The 18,644-nt window shown below is 34.0% G+C and overlaps 1 protein-coding gene across 1 annotated transcript in view; it reads left to right on the top strand.

The window, feature by feature from the left end:
• Positions 1-18,644, top strand: part of LOC142349137 (uncharacterized) — a 271,437-nt gene that overhangs the window by 240,268 nt on the left and 12,525 nt on the right. The window contains exons 19-21 of the mRNA XM_075400552.1: positions 6,847-6,957; positions 18,089-18,248; positions 18,353-18,517. Of these exons, the coding sequence (XP_075256667.1) occupies positions 6,847-6,957; positions 18,089-18,248; positions 18,353-18,517 (436 nt within the window). The remainder of the gene's footprint in view (positions 1-6,846; positions 6,958-18,088; positions 18,249-18,352; positions 18,518-18,644) is intronic.

Genomic DNA, 18,644 nt, shown 5'->3' with positions numbered 1-18,644 from the left:
AAAATCAAAACCGATTATGTTGTGTCTCTGAACGAACACTTTATGAGGGTTCTCTACGTTGAGTGGACATCTTTTTCTCAGCTTTATCAAATACTCTCGAGTTTGCTGAAACCGTACGTTTTCTAAAAAATCTTGTATAAGAACACAACCTGTTCCTAAGTTAGATGATTCAGCATGTACAAGAACGGGATAATCACTAGAAGAAAATTCGTTAGAAATGTCGTGACGGAATCTTTGTTTAAGGTCCATGAATATCTTTTCGTGTATTGGTAACCACTTGAATAGTGTTTTATCTGTAGTTAAATCATATAGAGGTTTTGTTTCTAAGTGAAAGTATAAAAAGTAGGTATGATAGAAACCCACAATTCGTAAAACTCTGAAAACTTTTGCTTTCGATTCTTGCGTTTTTAGATTTCTAATACAATCTATGCGTGACGCAAAAGGAGATTATCCTTCTTTAGACATAACATGTCCTAGAAATCTCATTTTCTGTAGGAAAAACTTTGTTTTAACAGGGGCTGCTTTAAGGTTCGCCTTACGAAGCAATGAGTTGTAATCTCTTACTATTGTGAACATTTTTTTTATTTAGCTAGTAATAAAGTGTCGTCTATGTATGTTATGGCTTGTTTACTTTTTATTAGGTGGCCAAATGCATAACGCATTAGTTTTCTGAGGAAACTGGGTAGTGGCTCAAGACCACTAAATCCTATTTGAAAGGTGTACTGTTGGCGTCCTACAATAAAGCTTGTAACTTTCTCTGTATCTACAATTGGCGGGACTTAATTGTAAGCTGACGGTAAATCAGTACTTGTAAAGATAGTTTCAGACCGTCTTGTCATTAAAACGTTTAGTGGTTCAAGGGGCCAACTAGAAAAACTTGTATCAGTTATAGAGTTTAGGTATCTAGCATCAATGACTAGTTTCACGTAGTCCCCCTAAGGTGGTATAATAACAGGATTAAAAACCAACTATTCATATCGTCGTTTTCACTGAGCTCTCTGATTATTCCTGCTTGGATTAAATCATCCATTGGCTTTCGTAATTTATCTCTAAGATGAATGGGTATTTTGCTAGGAAGTTGGTTTTTAAAGGTAGCGTCTTTCTTTAGGGGTAGATGAATTTTATGTTTAGTTCTGCCACTATCATACTTATGATGTGAATAAACATCATTATCCTTAAGTATTTTTTCTATCAACTCAAACGTTTTGTCGTAAGTCAATTCACTTTGCGTGAAATCAAAATCATCCAAGAAACTTTCTAGATATTGTGTGTCCTGAACTGTTTTTTTATTTTGATTAATTACAAAGTCACTAACTGCTTTATTTATAATTCCATTGCTTTGTAGTTTATCTCTAAACTTAGGAAACTGGTCATCGGCTATGGGTATGCATAAATCTTTTGCTTTTGTTGAGAAATCTGTTGCTAATTCTCTTTCATCTTCTTTGCATTTTTCTGTTAACTCGTTTTCAATAACCTCGGGTACTTCTTCCTGATCTAGTGTATTGTTTCTACTTTTTGTAGTTTGTCAATATCATCTTTGCTTGTATACACATAGATAGTTATTCCTGAAACCTTAAATGTTTATTCAATTAGGGAAGATATCTTTCTCCAGTCCATACCGTCTGAACCACTAACTATTTTCGGCATTGCTATACAGCGTAGTTTTAGTCCTAGTGCGTGATTTCTCATAGCAAGTAGCGTTGTTGTGATTGTAACAGTCGTTCTCACAGTGATTAGCCTTAGTGATCAGATTATCTACTAACTTATTATTTGCTCTGAAAGTTATTTTGTCACCTGTATCACATTTCTATTTTTACAGTAATGCTTTAATAAGGGAATAAGGGTATTCGTTTTAAAATTGTATTGGCAAAGACATTTCTCATCTCTGGATCTGACGATATTGTGTGTGCTATAGGCATATTAAAGTCAAAGATAGATTGGGTTTGGAAATCTACGTATCTAATGCAAGAATTACCCTGAAATTGCTGTCCTTCTTGTGAATTGTTTACTACTGTGTTCAGTATGAAGCAACTGTTATAGTCCTCACTTTCATTTAGTATTGTGATTATGAATTCAACAGAGTTTTGTTGTATTTGTTGCTTCAACAGGTATTGTTGCTTCAACAGATATTGTATTTTTGTATAGGCTTGTCTGTTATGTCACACGTAGCGTAACCTATAACTCCTCTATTTAATTGTATTGGGTGATTGTTTTTTGATTCTCCTTGAATTTGGGTAGAAACTCTTCAGGTTGGAGACAAAGTGTGTTTACAAATACTACGTCAGTTTTTGCAACCTTAATATGAGGCACGAAATATGTTCCTGGTGGAAATAAGGTTTGATCAGGGTTCTTTTGCTTGCGCAATTGCGTAGTTTTCTGTTGTAGAAAGATCGGTTAAGTTATGTTCAAAGCAGTCATTTTAGTCATGTATGGATAACTTTTCCAATTATTGAGTGAGCCGTAGCAAACTAAATTTCTCTCAGTCTTTAATTCTACTGCGGGGCTATTGAAATGAAGCGCTTTTAGAAACAAAAAAAGAAAAAATCGAAACCGATTATGTTGTGTCTCTGAACGAACACTTTATGAGGGACTGTATATTCATTGTCGGATTGAATAGTTGTGTATACAAGCATTCTGATTGATGAACCAGTATATGTTTTTGAATAACAATTTGCATTTTGTAGATGCAAGATTTGTCCAGGGTTTACTAGAGTAAGGTTTTTTGGATGATTGATGATAGTGCAAGTTGATCTTGGATCAATCATGAATTCTACTCCTAATCCACTATTATTTTTAGTGTCTCCGGTGGCAAAAAGATATAAGTTGAGATATATTCTTGACTTAGTACTACTTTTTTAGTGGCGCTCTGAGACTTCAATAGTTTAAAGGAAAGAAATCTGCTTCGGCATTTACTTAGTCCTTGTCACCTTCAACGAAACATATTTGATTTGGTTGTTGATGAATATTGTTAGGGGTTGATTGTCTTTGTTGTAGATTGTTATATCTTTTTGGTGTATAGAAGCTAGCGCCCTGTTTTGTCTGTTGCTGTTGTTGTGGTGATGTTTGTTCAAGATTTGTTTCATTATTTCTATATGTGTTTTTCTGAGGGAAGGTCTGTTCGTAGGGTTGAGTGGATCTATTACCATAGTTACTAGAAGACGTATTTTGTGGTTGATAGTTAGGCTTATTGAACTCAGGATTATAGTTTGAGTAACCAACTCTGGGCTGATAGCTACGTTTTCTAGGACCAGTGGATTTTGTGTTGCCTCTGTTCATTTTTCTATAGTCATTAGAGGGAGCTATGTTTTCTCTTCTTCGTTCGACTAGTTCCTTTGTCAGTTTGTTAAAACTACCATCTATGTTTCTTTGTGCACCTAGAGGTAGAGTGGCTGTTACTTCTGCTATAATCACAGTATCTAGTACTGTTAGGTCTGCCTTTTATGTTTGGGTCTCTTGGCCTAAAAAATCTAAAGCATTTACTTCGTTAATTTCGAAAGGACTAGTTAAATCAAGGATTTTTACCTTCAAATGTTTTAAGCTTCTTTAGTCCTGTAGCTGCATTAGATTCTATTGTTACAGAAAATGTTAAGTCTTTTACGACTAAGTGATTAACAAAGTTTGTCCAATCTATTGAAGGATTTTCAATAATTTTTCGTGCCTTTGTGTTTTAAGCCTTGTGGTCTTAGTCCTCTTACGGCAAATCTATGTATTTCTGAATTCGTTGTCTCGGTTGAATTTTTTCTGCTTCCTTACATTGTCATTACCTTCAAAACTTGCCGGTATCTTTTTTCGCCAACCATTATCAACTCCACTCTTTATTCTATGTAGATAGTTTTATATTAATTCTGCTTCCTGCCTGAACGTGTTCTCAAACAATTCTAAATCTAAATTGGTCTCTACCGTCTGTGAATCTTGTTATAAACTCCTTTCGTGAAGTAATCTAATCTATAGCTTCTGTAACGTCACTTTCAATCCATTTTAGTGCTGTATCAGTTCAGAAGTGAGCAGAATAAAAACTGTTGTCTTTATCACAACTTGTCTGTGCAGCGGGTGCTAATTGGCAATTTGATTAAGTTCATTGCGTGAGAACAATACAAGTGAACGCTTTAGACTTGTTAAGGGAGTTTCAAGTGGGTGATAGCGGATGCTGGTGGACTATTACTACCAGAACTGGTCATTGCTTGAAGAGGACTGAAACTATTATACTAAAAATTCTTAAGAATAGAGGAACAATTTAAATCAAATTCAAATGAGAATTTAAGTTAGAAGTTTCTTTAATAGTTAATTTAGACAAGTTGATTTGAAGGCCTCTCTATAAATAAAAATGGAAAAGTTAGTTTGAATGACTTTCAGGTAGAACAGATTAGTCTTAAAACCTCTCTGACAATTTAAACGAACAAAATAAATTGTAGTAGCTTCTCTGGGCCAACATTTATATTGCCGTTCTGTACATTAGATACTGAAGCGACGGGGTTAAACGCGGGACCACATGTACAAACCTAGAGTTCAAACCCTAGTTTGATATTTAATTAAGTTTTAAAGAAATTTAGATGCAAAAATGAGTTAATAAGTTATGTTAAACAGGATAAAATAAGAACCGAGCATGAAGGGATGGAATAGTTAAGTTATTAAATTACCTGATTTCCAAAACTGTGCTAAGTTAGTATTTGATGACTTAGAGAGTTCTTAGCTTAAAAATAATCGCAAAGTATTCTTAGTCAAAATATTCTTATTCAAAATTGCAAGGAAGCAATACGGGGGTATGATTTTAACTGAAGCTATTGGGACCAAATTGCGTAGGTGGGTGAGCGTGCAAGCTCCTTTTATCCTTGCGTACACGTGGCTCTCTAGTGTCCCATTGGATAGAAATAACAGTGTCAACAGAATTATAAAGGTTACGTTGGTGTTGTCAAAGTGGCGTGATGATATGACGTCATTGTATTCTCATTTTGAGTTAGTGGCCATAAAATAGTAGTTTATTCAAAACTAATTGGCAATTTGTTCACATGTTAAAACGGACTTTGTCCAACTCAAGTCTGTGCTTCACGCACTGTAACATAAATTCTCAAAATAGCACTAAGATTATCAAACAGTGTTGCTGAGTGATGCATATCTCAATACTATATATATATATATATATATATAATATATATATATATATATGTATATATATATATATATATATATATATATTATATATATATATTTATGTATATATATATATAAATATATATATATATATTATATATATATATATATATATATACCCGATTTGAGAAAAAATGCAAAAATATGTAAGATAAGCGGTGAAAATTTAGTTTTTTCACCGCAAATTTTGTACGTAATTTAGCGGCGAAATGCGGTGAATGCGGTGAAATTATGTAAGTTCTCCGCTAGACTAAGCGGTGATCTGACAAAAATTCACCACAGTTCACCGCTAAATTATGTAATTTCACCACCCGTACAAGGGTCCCAACCTCTCACCTCCTGCATGTCATCCACTTCTTCTTCCACTGCGCCATCTCTCACTAAATTCTATTATTTTTTGTTTGAATATAAATCAAATTCACTCTACTTTTTGCAAAACATGCGCGGTGAATTTTTGTAAGATTTGCTCTTTTTAGCGGTGAAATGTGGTGAATTTTTGTAAGTTCACCACTTACTCTAGTGGTGAAATCACATAAATTCACCGCTTAGAAAAAAGTGTCAAAAAGATGTAAGATTAGAGGATAGTTTTAGTGGGAAGGCAAATCTAACAATTCCTCCCACACTCACCATTAATTTCACCGCATTCTTTGCTGATCTCAAACATCTGTAACAATTTTTTCTAATCGGTGAATTTATGTAAGTTCACCACTAAGTTGAGCGGTGAATTTATGTAGTTTCACTGCATTCACCGCTTATCTTGCAACAATTTCCGCATTAACCGCTTATCTTACATAATATTGCGTTGAATGGCGGTGACACCTCGACCCGGGTATATGTATATATATATATATATATATATATATATATATATATATATATATATATATATATATATATATATATATTCCTTCTGAAACAATTTTGGAACAACAATGCAACTTAGTTGTTATCGCATCAGGAATTAAGAAAAATCTTTTTACCATATGAACTGCTTGTACTTCACTCTCCTCTGCCACGCAAAAAGTGGGATTCTGCACACACGATCTCGTTGATGTGCTGATTGAAATGGTCCGAAATATATGTTACGTGACTTTGATGAAATCAGTGATAAAAGATGGCATTAATCGAGAACCGCATGGTGGTTCATGGCTACCAGATATAAACCAGAATTTGTAAAGGACTTTAACAGATCCTTGCCTGAAACGTATTTTGCAAGTTTTAAAATTCCGACACTTTTTAAATCTAGCACTCTATATAGGGAAATCTGACATTCTATTGTCTGGCGCTGCAGATTCTGGCTTTCTAAAAATGCGTGTTTAAATTTTATTATACAGGCTCCCGGATCTGTGTGTCATAATTTTTCAGTACTGAATGATAGAATTTCCATTATAATTTTTCTATGATCAGAGTTCTGATCATGGCTCTCATTAGACATTTCATAGTAAAAATCATTGTAAAATTCTGAACTAAGTATGAACATAGTACAGCTGTACTTTAAGTGGGTCCAGTTCCTCGTCCCGATTAGTATTAGAAAACTCATTTAATATCATATCTCTTCCCCAGCAAACTTTTCACTCAAAAATTTTTTCCACAAAACAAAACCTTACGTATACATAACTTTGAAAGCCATTTCTACCAATAATAAAGAGAAATGAAGTAGTGGTGAAATATTAAGAATTAAAACTATTGTTTTTGTAGTATCTGACTTCAACCACAGTGTCGTGTACTACCAAGTGATCACGCAAGAGGGAGACGTTTCTGGTAGTGCTGGAGGGGGATTAGAAGGAGATGCCCAAATCACACGCACAGGTAAATTTTTCCCCTCACCAACGCTTGCGCTGAATAACAAGAGGATAGAGAGGGGGTAAAAACTCCCCACTTTTGGACGTTTCACGCATGTTTGAATTAACTCGTGGTTAATAACTTGGGCGTTGTTTTGGACGGAACTGTTGCTTACAATTAAATTTTTAGTCAGGACTCGGTTTTTTGGAGAAATAATCTGATTTGGTACTCACATGTTTGAATGATTGCTGTCAGTTTAATGTTTTCTCTTATATTCTGGAATGAGTCTGAATTGAATTCTAACATTCCCCTTGTTAAACAATTTCTAGATTCCATTTACGGCCCGTCTGCTCCGGACGTGTATGTTTTGCTGACTAGCTTTTTAATAGTGTTGAGTTCAGGGTTTTTTGGTTTTTACTAATTACACGGTTGGTTTGAACAGCATTGCAGCTATCTTTTTGTGAAAAGCAAACGAATGCTGACTCAAGCAGTCAATCCAATGCAGTCCAGCGTCCCTTCCGCAGCTAAATCCTGCGTTGCTGGGGTGTTAGGCTTTTTGGAAAAAAAATCTATGGCGAAACACGGAAAAGCCATCATTTCAAATGCAATAAATTATCTGAAAGGGATCAAAAAAAATATCTCGCGTAGCAAAAATCATTCCCCAAGTATAAATCTACCAACTTTCTTTTATTGTTAGCAAAACCTGATCTCTCAGCTGCATTATGTAAAGAGTTTGGTTGCAGAGAGCCGGTCAGACTCATATGAATAAAAAGTCAAAAGTTAAGGATTTTCATGTGATAGGTAACCGACTGCTGTTAGTAGGGGGCTGGTTTAGAGAACTCTGTGGTGTCCAATTGCTCGGCTTGACTTATAGGCATTTTTTCGGCAAACTTATGCCAACGATTACCTGTTACAATCTAAGAATTGGATTGTATTGGCGCTCTGTTTTTTATTACGACTCGAAGAGGAATATTGGAGAAGTCCTTTTTTTAAACCAATTTTATTGGAGTGATTTTTGAAGCCGGAAATGAAACGCGTGAAAAAATTTGGAGTGATTTTGGTGCTGAACAAAAGTGAAGAGCGAAGCGAAAAGAGAGTGCTTTTTGTTCATATCGCTGTTTTTGAGAGAGCGAGAAATTGATGTGTGAAAAAATTTTCTCTAAGCGAGCAAAACTTTTTTGTTCACGAGCGGCTTTTAAAAGCAGTTTTTTGCAACTTTTGATGGTAATGAGGTTTGATTATGATATTGTATTAGTTTTAGCCTTGTTTTGATAGGCTTGTTTTAGCCTTGTTTTCGTCATTTTTTGGATTTTGTCTTAGACCAGTCTAAGATTGAGGTTTTTCAAAGTTGATAAAGGTCATTTTTTTGCCAATTCAAGAGCTATCTGTCTTGGTACTTTAAATCTAATCAGGCAAATATATACGAATTTTTACATTTTTGTTCAAGTTTTTTGAAAATTTTTAACATTTTTGAGGTTTTAATCCCTTGGTGTCAAGAAACCTCTTCTTGGTTATAATACGAGGTTATTGCATAATTTCTAGAGGTAATAGAATGATTTTCAACAATTTAAAATCACGAAGTTTAGCGATTTCGGCAATCTTATGCCAACGATTACCTGTTACAATCTAAGAAATGGATTGTATTAGCGCTCTGTTTTTTATTACGACTCGAAGAGGAGTATTGGAGAAGTCCTTTTTTTAAACCAATTTTATTGGAGTGATTTTTGAAGCCGGAAATGAAACGCGTGAAAAAATTTTGAGTGATTTTGGTGCTGAACAAAAGTGAAGAGCGAAGCGAAAAGAGAGTGCTTTTTGTTCATATCGTTGTTTTTGAGATAACGAGAAATTGATGTGTGAAACAATTTTCTCTAAGCGAGCAAAACTTTTTTGTTCACGAGCGACTTTTAAAAGCAGTTTTTTGCAACTTTTGATGGTAATGAGGTTTGATTATGATATTGTATTAGTTTTAGCCTTGTTTTGATAGGAATTGAAGGTTTCAAGTAATAAGTTTGAATTTAATGCTAATTTGGAGGTTTTTGATCAGTTTTGCTGATTTTTAGACGAAATGTAATCACTTTTTGCCTGTTTTTTTGTTTTATTGCTTGAAATGGTATTTGAATAGAAGCTTGTTACTTAAGGAAAACTCAGATACCAATTAACTGAAGTTTTCTTGGTAAAAATCATTTTTTTCTTTCAGAAAAATTGAGAAATTTACATTTTTCTTAATTTTTTTTTCTTTTTTTTCAGTCTTAGGCAAGTTTCTTAACCAATTATGACTTGCCCATTGTTTTGTGTGTTTTTCATTGCTCTAATTTTAAAGGAACTTTAATCGGCTTTATGTTTCCTTGTACTATTTAAAAAAACTGTTAAAAAGACTATTTAGTTTTTCTAGTTTTTTTGTTTAATTTGTTTTTAAACGCCGTTTTTGTTCTTCCTTAAATTTTTTATTGCATTTGTGGAGGTTCAGGGTTCACAAAAGTTGTTCTAGTTGTTTAGTCATAAGTATGGGCAATTTTCTCCTTCGAGTCGTTTCCGGAATTCTTCCAGCTGTAGCGAGCATCAAGTGTCATTAGAAGCCCTTAGCCGCGTTTAGTATTCCTTCAAGTACATAGAGTGGTGAAGCTACTGGGAAGGCCGTAATTCAAGGTTAAAAGGTCATTTATTGGAGTTTTTAAGACCAGAATGTTGCAATTTTTTGCATTTTTTCGTCATTTTTTGGATTTTGTCCTAGTCCAGTCTAAGATTGAGGTTTTTCAAAGTTGATAAAGGTCATTTTTATTGCCAATTCAAGAGCTATCTGTCTTGGTAGTTTAAAACTAATCACGCAAATATATACGAATATTTACAATTTTGTTCAAGTTTTTTGAAAATTACTAACATTTTTGAGGTTTTTATTCCTTGGTGTCAAGAAACCTCTTCTTGGTTATAATACGAGGTTATTGCATAATTTCTAGAGGTAATAGAATGATTTTCAACAATTTAAAATCACGAATTTTAGCAATTTTTAGAAAAAAACTTGCAATTTTTTTTAAGTTTTTAAAATTTTTGTCAATTTTTCGGTATCTCGAACAATTATGGCCAAAAAATCTCCACTAGGTTTTAATAATAGGTTACTAGGTCACTGCATAGATACTACTGGTAATGGGTTTAGAGATTTTATTATAAAGATTTTTACAATTTGTAGCTATTTTTAAAAAAAATGCAAATTTTTAAAATTTTCTGAAAGTTTAGTATTTTTTCCGCACTGGCCAGGGAACTTACTATTGAGTTTGCTAGTATGTTACTGCATTGTTTCTATTGTCAATAAAATTGTTTTCAAGTTTTTGAATATAACTTTTCTTAGCAGTTTTAAACTTGCAATTTTTCAAGTTTTTTTGAGTTTTTCCCTGCACCAGCGGCCCAGGAACCTCCTCCAGGGTTTGACAATAAGTTGCTGCAAAGTTGCTAGAGGTAAAGGAATGGTTATCATTTCTTTAATAACACGAGTTTCAACAATTTTTTGATAAAAATTTATTTTTTTTCAAATTTTCGGAAAATTTTTATCGTTCCAAGTTTATGGATTGTAATGAGCTATTGAAATTATTTAAGGCTTAAAACAGGGATACTGGATAGTCTCTGGAGGCAAGGAAAATGTTCTAAAGATAATCAGATCACAAATTGGGGTAAGAATTCGTCAAAATTTTTCATTATTTTTTGTCATTTTTTTTAGTTTGACTATCTTTACTGCCCCATGAAACTTTTCTAAGTCCCGCAGACGGGTTACATGACACAACTCCAGAGACACAAAAATTGTTATGAAGATTTTTTCCAACGAAATCTTTAATTTTTGCGCTTCAAAGTTTTTTTTTGAAGCATTTGTCTACTTTTTGTGGCAAATTTTTGAATTGTGTCATATATGGCCTTCAGATTAAAAGCTTCAGCTTTTAGCAATGATTATTATTCTGTTTAATTTTTTGATTCTTTCACGTGCTCAAATTTTATCTCTTTGGCTGGGATTGTTCAATTGATCTGCTGGTCAAATACATTAGCTCTGTTTTTCATTCAATTCTTTGGATTGTATTTCAGGACTTGTCCTGCTATGTTTTTTTATTGCAGAGAAAAATATTCTTTCTTGTTTTCTTTTTTTCTATCTATCTGTATCTTGAGTACCAATATAGATTGAAGGCAAAAAAGTCCGCCGACAGAATTACCATTAAAAGCTTGGTGCCAAGCAACGGTCAAAAGATTTTGGTGTAGAGAAGTTTGACAAAACTGAAAAAATGTACAAACATTGACTGCAACGCGAAAAAGTGATTATCTATATAAGTACGATCATATCAGATTTTTTCAGGAACTTGACTTCCACTTAAATTCTGACAAGTAATGGAAAAAACCATTTAAGAATTGAATGCGGACAACAAGGCACTTCCTTTTGCCTATGCAAAACCAAAAACCTGGATTAAAGTTAACCTGCGCAAACTTTCACTTGAGATCTTCACTACTATACATTCATCAAATCATATTTAATGTAAGCTTAAAAAATATGATAGTCCAATCATCTGTGCAAAATTTTCTCGATTAAGACCAATCATGACTAGTTAAACTGAAAAATATTGTATCTATTTCCTTTCAAGCCTTACTGTTGAGCTTCTTTTTTGGCATCTATTCTTCGCGCTCTATGCTTTCGCTAAACCCGTCAATCAAATACCAATTTGAGTTCTTAAAAATTATAACAAACTGTATTTCATAAAATTAGTTTTTGCAAAGCATCGCCTCGTTTTGAACTAATATTAGTTGAATGCAGCTGACTCCTGACATTCAATGAAATTATTCACCTATTAACAACGCAAAGTGTTTCACATCTAGAAATTGCTACGCCACAATAACACAAACTGGCTTTGTTCAAAACTACGGCGGGAAGAATTCGGTGTAGAGAACGTTTTAAAAAATGAAAAAAATCGATAAGAATTGAATATACCGCTAAAAAGTGATGATATAGATAGCTGGGACCCGTACTTTGGTCGCAGTGAGTTTCATTGCTGTACCATTGGAAATCAATTGTAACCATTACTGTACCAGACAAATAGCAGTATAAATACTTTTCCCAGTCTGCCCAGAGTCGATTAAGAAAAATCCCAGTCTGTTTTTTTTCTTTGCAGCATCATTTACATTATTGGTTAACACTGCACAGAATGTCTCAGTTCAGACTGTACAGACGAAGAACTAACAGACTGTACATAGCAAATTTTGAAAATTTCGAATGACTGATATCATGCATGAAATTTTCAACGTGTCGATACCCGGAGCCGCATTCTAGCTTAACTTGTACATACTACACTACAATTAACTGACACATCGACTTCCACCGACTTCCGCCGACCTCCGCCGACTTCCGACATCCGCCGACTTCCACCGACCTCCGCCGACTTCCACCGACTTCCGACCTCCGCCGACCTCCGCCGACTTCCACCGACCTCCGCCGACTTCCACCGACCTCCGCCGACTTCCGACCTCCGCCGACTTCCACCGACCTCCGCCGACTTCCACCGACTTCCGACCTCCGCCGACTTCCACCGACTTCCACCGACCTCCGCCGTTTGCGGTTTGGCCCACAAAAGTAAAATTTTCTGGGCATCTGAGACGTAAGGATTTGCCACCTCAGTTAGTGTCTAAGAATAATATGTTTTTACGAAATAAACTTGGGTCCCAACTTAAAGGAACCAGAGTGGTTAAACGCGAGGACTTCGATGATAATATTGGGTACCATTTTGATAAATATGGTGAAGGTTTTCGCCACCTTGCTGTTTTGATGTTATCTGTGTTCAAAGAGTTCTGTAATGTGTAACTGAAATGTTGAGAATCATATAAATATGTTGAAGGTTTTCGCCACCTTGGTGTTTTAATATTATCTGTGTTCAAAGAGTTCTGTAATGTGTAACTGAAATGTTGAGAATCGGTGGTTTTCGCCACCTTGGTGTTTTAATATTATCTGTGTTCAAATGTTGAGTTTCAAGTAAACGCTAAATCAGCTCTTCTGACAAATTTGTTTTCCCCTTAGAACCTACTTTTTGTTTAATTCATTTTATTTGGATGGATGGATTCGAATTCATTTCATTTTAATGGACTCCAGATTCTGCTGCTTTGTTTTACCATTTCAGATTCATGCTTTGATGTTCTGAGTTTGTGTTAATGTTCCGTGTGACGTCCGTGACGTTTGACATCTTTCCCGTTCGATTCGAGAAGATGGCGCATGATCATGGCGCTTGGAGCTGCCTGCGGCAAATGTTGGGAAAAGATCACCTGTTCCAGGCGAAGTCGATTTACATGCAGATTATGACCTGAACAATTACAGAAAGAAGGAAAAGAGGATATGAGTGCGGGGACATTTAAACTATTTAATGTAATGGACATCACGTATTAAATGGACATTAATTCCATATTCCATATCACATTTATAAATTCATGCGTTTATAAACAGAGCTTATTCCATATTTATATATATGACAGCATGTATTTATAATTATAATCATGAGTTTATAAATTCAAACAATTTACCAGTGCTTATTCTTTTTGCATGAGAGAGGAACAACCGAGCAGCGTGAAACAACCACTTAAAGCCCCTACCAGATCAAAAGCGGCAATATTTAGGCAGCAATTAAGCAAAATGTGCAGAGCGAGTTTTGGCGGTAATTACTGTGTGCAGACCAAATTTAGGCGGTAATTACTTATACACAGACAAAGCATAGTCGGCAATTATTCATGCGCAGATATCATTTAGGCGGGAATTTATCATTGGCAGATAAAACTAAGCCGTAATTTACCCCTGCAAATAGAGTCAACAGTAAAACTTTTTCATGCTCGTAGGATTTACTATGAAATTTAATCTGTAATTTCCCAAAAGTGACATGATCATAGTAATGGTAAGCCCAAAAAACAGACTGCAATTTTCAATGATTCAGCGCTGACACTCACTGTGAGCAAGGTCCGGGGAACAACATCAGAAACATGACGTCAACATAAATTCTTAAATGTAATGGAAGAAAATCATTTAAGAATTGAAAGCGAACAACAAAGCATTTGATTTCATCTATACAAAATCAAATATCTGTAAAAAAAAAGATACTCTGCGCAAACTTGTAGTTGAGAACTCCATTACTATGTATTCGTTTAATCATAAAAAACTTTACGAAATAAAATATGATAGTCCAATTAGTAGTAGAACTAATATTTTATCAGAAAACTTCTTCAATCGGCCTGAAAATTGTTTCCTTGATTTTCTCTATTAATTGCCAACAAATATCGTTAATTGCTTCAATTATCATTCGAAACGGACGCAACATCTTCTTAGGATCCAACATATTGGCAACTGCTAATTTGCGAACTGTTTTCTTTCTCAACAATTACTAATGTGAAAGAGTAATCCGTTATTTGAGAGCTAACGGAAAAAATTTTAGATGTACTCGAAAAAAGTACGTTTTGCAAAGCAGTGCACGATTGATTAACACGTAGTGTTTTGATCATATATTTGGATGTGAAATAGTAAAATTTTACACTTCAAATTTGATTAAGAAGGAAAAAAATTCCCAAATATTATGTGAAAAGTTAACAGATGCGTTGCTTAAATACTTTGAATTCAATCAAAACGTCATATCTGATATTTGCATCAGGCCAATATTTTGTCGAGTATGACGTTTTGCTTGACTTCTCCAACCGAAAAAATGTTGCATTTTTTTTCCTTTCAACACGTAGGGTTGAGCTTCTATCTCGCCAACTTCGCATTCCATGCTTTCATTAAACCCGTTGATCAAATAATAGTTCTTAAAAAGTAAAACAAACTGCATTTCATAAATTCAGTTTTTTTTGTAAAATATCGTTATTTTGAACTAATATTAGTTGATTTAAGCTGTCTTGTGACGTACAATGAATTCGAGAACTTATTCAGCGTCAACCAGCTTCAATCTATTATTTGAAATCAAACATTTGTAATCAGAATCTGTTGTTTGCGCTGATTATATAGAACAGATTATCAAACAATACTGAACAGTCAGCTGTCGTCGGATATATTTTGAGCAGTTGTGGTTCTAATTTTACCCTAACAGTTCGTATAGCCGAAAATGTAAATAATAATAATAAGTGGTTTCAATAGTTTGTTTACAATTAGCGTGAATATTGGGGCTGATCATTCAATGCTACCAAACGCAGCTTACAAGTCAACTATTAGTAATTCAATAAAAACTTATTCAGTTTTTGTTTCAAAAATAACGGTTGCATGACTTGTCGATAAATTGAAGTTCTATCCGAACCAACCCTAAGATAATCTCAAAAAATTGATTGAAATTTTTGTGAATAGAGAATAGAGTTCTTTCTAATTATTTATTGCACCTATTTTTATATAGAAAAAAAAAATGAAAAAAATGGTGAAATAAATTAGTTGCAACCGCGGTAAGAGTTGCTTTAGAAATAGTTGCCCGCATGGTTCTCATCGCTTGTTTGCGTCTCGAAATGTGATAAAAACTCAAAAACAATGACATCCTTAGGGTAATGTTTGACAGCAGTTAAAGAGGCTTAATAGGACAAGTCATGAACACAATCCAAGAAATTGAACCCTTAATGCAATGCAAATCTTTGAAATTAAATTCCGAATGGCGGTAGACCTGCATTGGTTGAATGAAGCTGACAGTTGAAAAAGTTATCTAAAAAGGAACCAAAATCATAACGAAACAACTGCATACATTCTAATCAACAATAAACACATTTTTTTTTCTAAAAGCCAAACAAAAACCAGCAAAAAATATTTCAAAGGTTTTAAAAAATAAAGAAGAGTAACAACTACATTGCTGCCTATTCTGATTGTATAAGAAAAACAACATCAAGCACTCTTTGCTAAAAAAAATTGCACAAATTTCCCCAAGAGTACTCGAGATTTAAAAAAGTTAGCAAAATCCACAAATTTGTTCTCGATACCGACTCAGTTTGTAAAACCTACTAATCGTTTCCTGATATTTGTAGCCATTAACTGTTTAATAATAGAAACAACACACAACACGTACAAAATATTCCGTCTTAGGAAAAAGAATTCTTTCACCCCCTTATCCAAATAGCTAACTAAGAGAGATATTTTCAAGTTAAAATTTAACAAATATTATTACAAAACATTTTTAAAAAAAATTGATGTAACTGTCTCTAAAGCAATTACTATGTAGGCAATTAACTTTATAATTCAACCTCTGCAATCCGAGGAAAAGTCCTAAAAATGAGAAAACCGTGTAGCAAATCTTCAAAAAAAATGTTAGGAATCACAAACGAGTGTTAAAATTGTCATTAGCAGTTAATATGCCTTAAGCATTAATAAATGGCAAAATTTTAGAGTACGAGTATCAATACAATTGCGAAAAACACCACATTTAAACGAGTTAAGACATCCTAAAAATCCGCACGCATTTCAGAAAAAAAAACTATCAAGACTCTAAGCTTTGAAGACTAACATATTCACATTATTATTACTGCCCAGTGGTTTCATCTTAGTCTGCATCTGCTTGATTATTAAGTGAAGACTAGAAACGCACTGCACTTAATGCACTAGGGTCATTTTAACAGCCTTCTTCATTTCAGAATGTCAAATAATAAATAGAATTTGTGAACCAAAATAATTACTCAGAATTTTAACCCCATTAATTTCAATTCAGAGAAATCTGATTTATTTAGGAGTTCAACTAATTCCGGTAAATGGTGAGAAAAATTTGCAACAGAATCACGTTCGAAAGATGTGGCAAATAAATTTTTAGATTTAATAGTAAACTGATTGTTCACAATACCTAATTTCACTAGAGAGTGCTGTTCATATTTTTATGTACAGAACTTTCACTGCTATCAGCTTCTTTTTAAAAAATAGAAACCACCAAAATTGGCTCTAACACTTTCACGCGAATATTCGCAGTTAATATCTTTGTGAAGATGAGAGCAGGTTAGTGGGAAGTGAAGACGTTCTGATACTGCAACGCAACAACGAACGTGTACTGTTGTCTATAGTGAAGCATGAACTGGCTAAAATTTTATATTATTCTTCTAATAAACTAAATTGACATTCTCCTCCGAAAGCAAAACAAAAACAAGCACAGAATTTTTCAAAAGCCAAAAAACACAAAAGTAACAACTAGCTTGCTCACAATCTAGTATACTGATATACTGATACTCGTTATCTAATATTTTAAGAGCAAACAAATCAATCATTTTTACAGAAAAAACACAAATTTCAACAATAAGTTACTGGTTTTGTCAAAATCCATTAATTAGTTCCAGATTCTGGCAAATTTTCGCAAAATCCACTAATCATTGTTTGATATTTTGCCATTGACTCTTTTAAAGGAAAAAAAATACAAATTATCCCATCTTTGAGTCCAAAAAGCTTTCGCTAAAACCCTTATTCAAATCAAGAGGCATATTTTCAAATTGAAACTTAATAACGATTACTATAAAAAAAATCTAAAATTTTTTATTATTATTGTTTATGGTAACATATAAAATCTATAATTGAACATCAGCATTGTTAGGAAATGTTTCTAAAAATGACTAAACTTTAAAACAAATTAGAAAAAGAAAAGAAAATAACGAAAATGTTTTAAAATTTTAATTAACAAAAAAATTTTTTGAAATGTTCCTTTTAAAAGCAAATTTTTATCAATAACATTTTTTTAAAGGAACACTTGTCTAATAATTGCGACAAAGTGCAAATCTCACTTGAAAACCAGCTTCTAGAGAACCCAAAAACCGAACCAAATTTGCAAATAAGAGCACTCTATACTCAGAGACTTTGAAAATTTCCGTTTTATCATCATTGTTTTCCTGACCTGTGTTTTCAACGCTCACTGCATTTGTTTTACTACTAACGGAAGCTAAGAAACTGCACGTTTTTAAGAAATATGTTGCAGATAATTTTTTTTATCTTGCAAACTAGTAGTTCCCAATAACCAACAAAAATTTCAGTCGGCACGAGTGTCTTTCAAATTTTCATGTACAAAAAAAACGCAGGCATGCGTTGTTTGTGAATATTAAATGCAAAAAAAATGCGCTCTCATCGCAATCAGCGCGTGTTTGAAAAAATTAGAAAAAGCACCCTAAAGTTGCTCTGACAGTTCGACGCGAATATTTGTAATTAATACTTGTGTTAAAATGGATGCAGGTCAGTGGGAAGCGACAGCGTTCTGTTACTACAACGCGACATCCCATGTGCGATCCTCTTTTGGCACTAGAGCTGAGGATGCTCTGGTCAGATTTGGAACCAACAACTTCACTTACACATTCCAGATTGCTACTGATAGTTCATTCTCCAATTACTACACGTAAATAGACCGGCACATACTATATACAGTATTTCTTGGTAAATCTTGATAACATTATGGTCAGATATTATCACGTTGAACCAAGAATAGTTCTTTTATTTCAGTGCTGGACAGGTGCCTACCCTAGCCCTGAATGAAGAAGTTGACATGCGGGTGGTGTTAACCAATGAAGCAGATCGTAGTCTATATGTCGTCATCGCTGAACGCTGCTGGGCCACACCGACATCCGATCCAGAAGACGCTACCAAATATACACTCGAATTTGAAAGGTACTTCACCCGGCCACACTATCATGCACTCGTAAAGTTAGTTCCGCGACTCATGAAAAGACAATGTCCGGCTATAAAATGCAGTCAAAAGACCATGCTGGACCCATAAAAAGTTACTTAGAATGCT

The sequence above is a fragment of the Convolutriloba macropyga genome, chromosome 11, assembly GCF_964194025.1.
Source record: "Convolutriloba macropyga chromosome 11, txConMacr16.3, whole genome shotgun sequence".
Lineage (NCBI taxonomy): Eukaryota > Metazoa > Xenacoelomorpha > Acoela > Convolutidae > Convolutriloba > Convolutriloba macropyga.
Note: the sequence above shows the minus strand (reverse complement) of the source record. Positions and strands in the feature narration are given on the sequence as shown.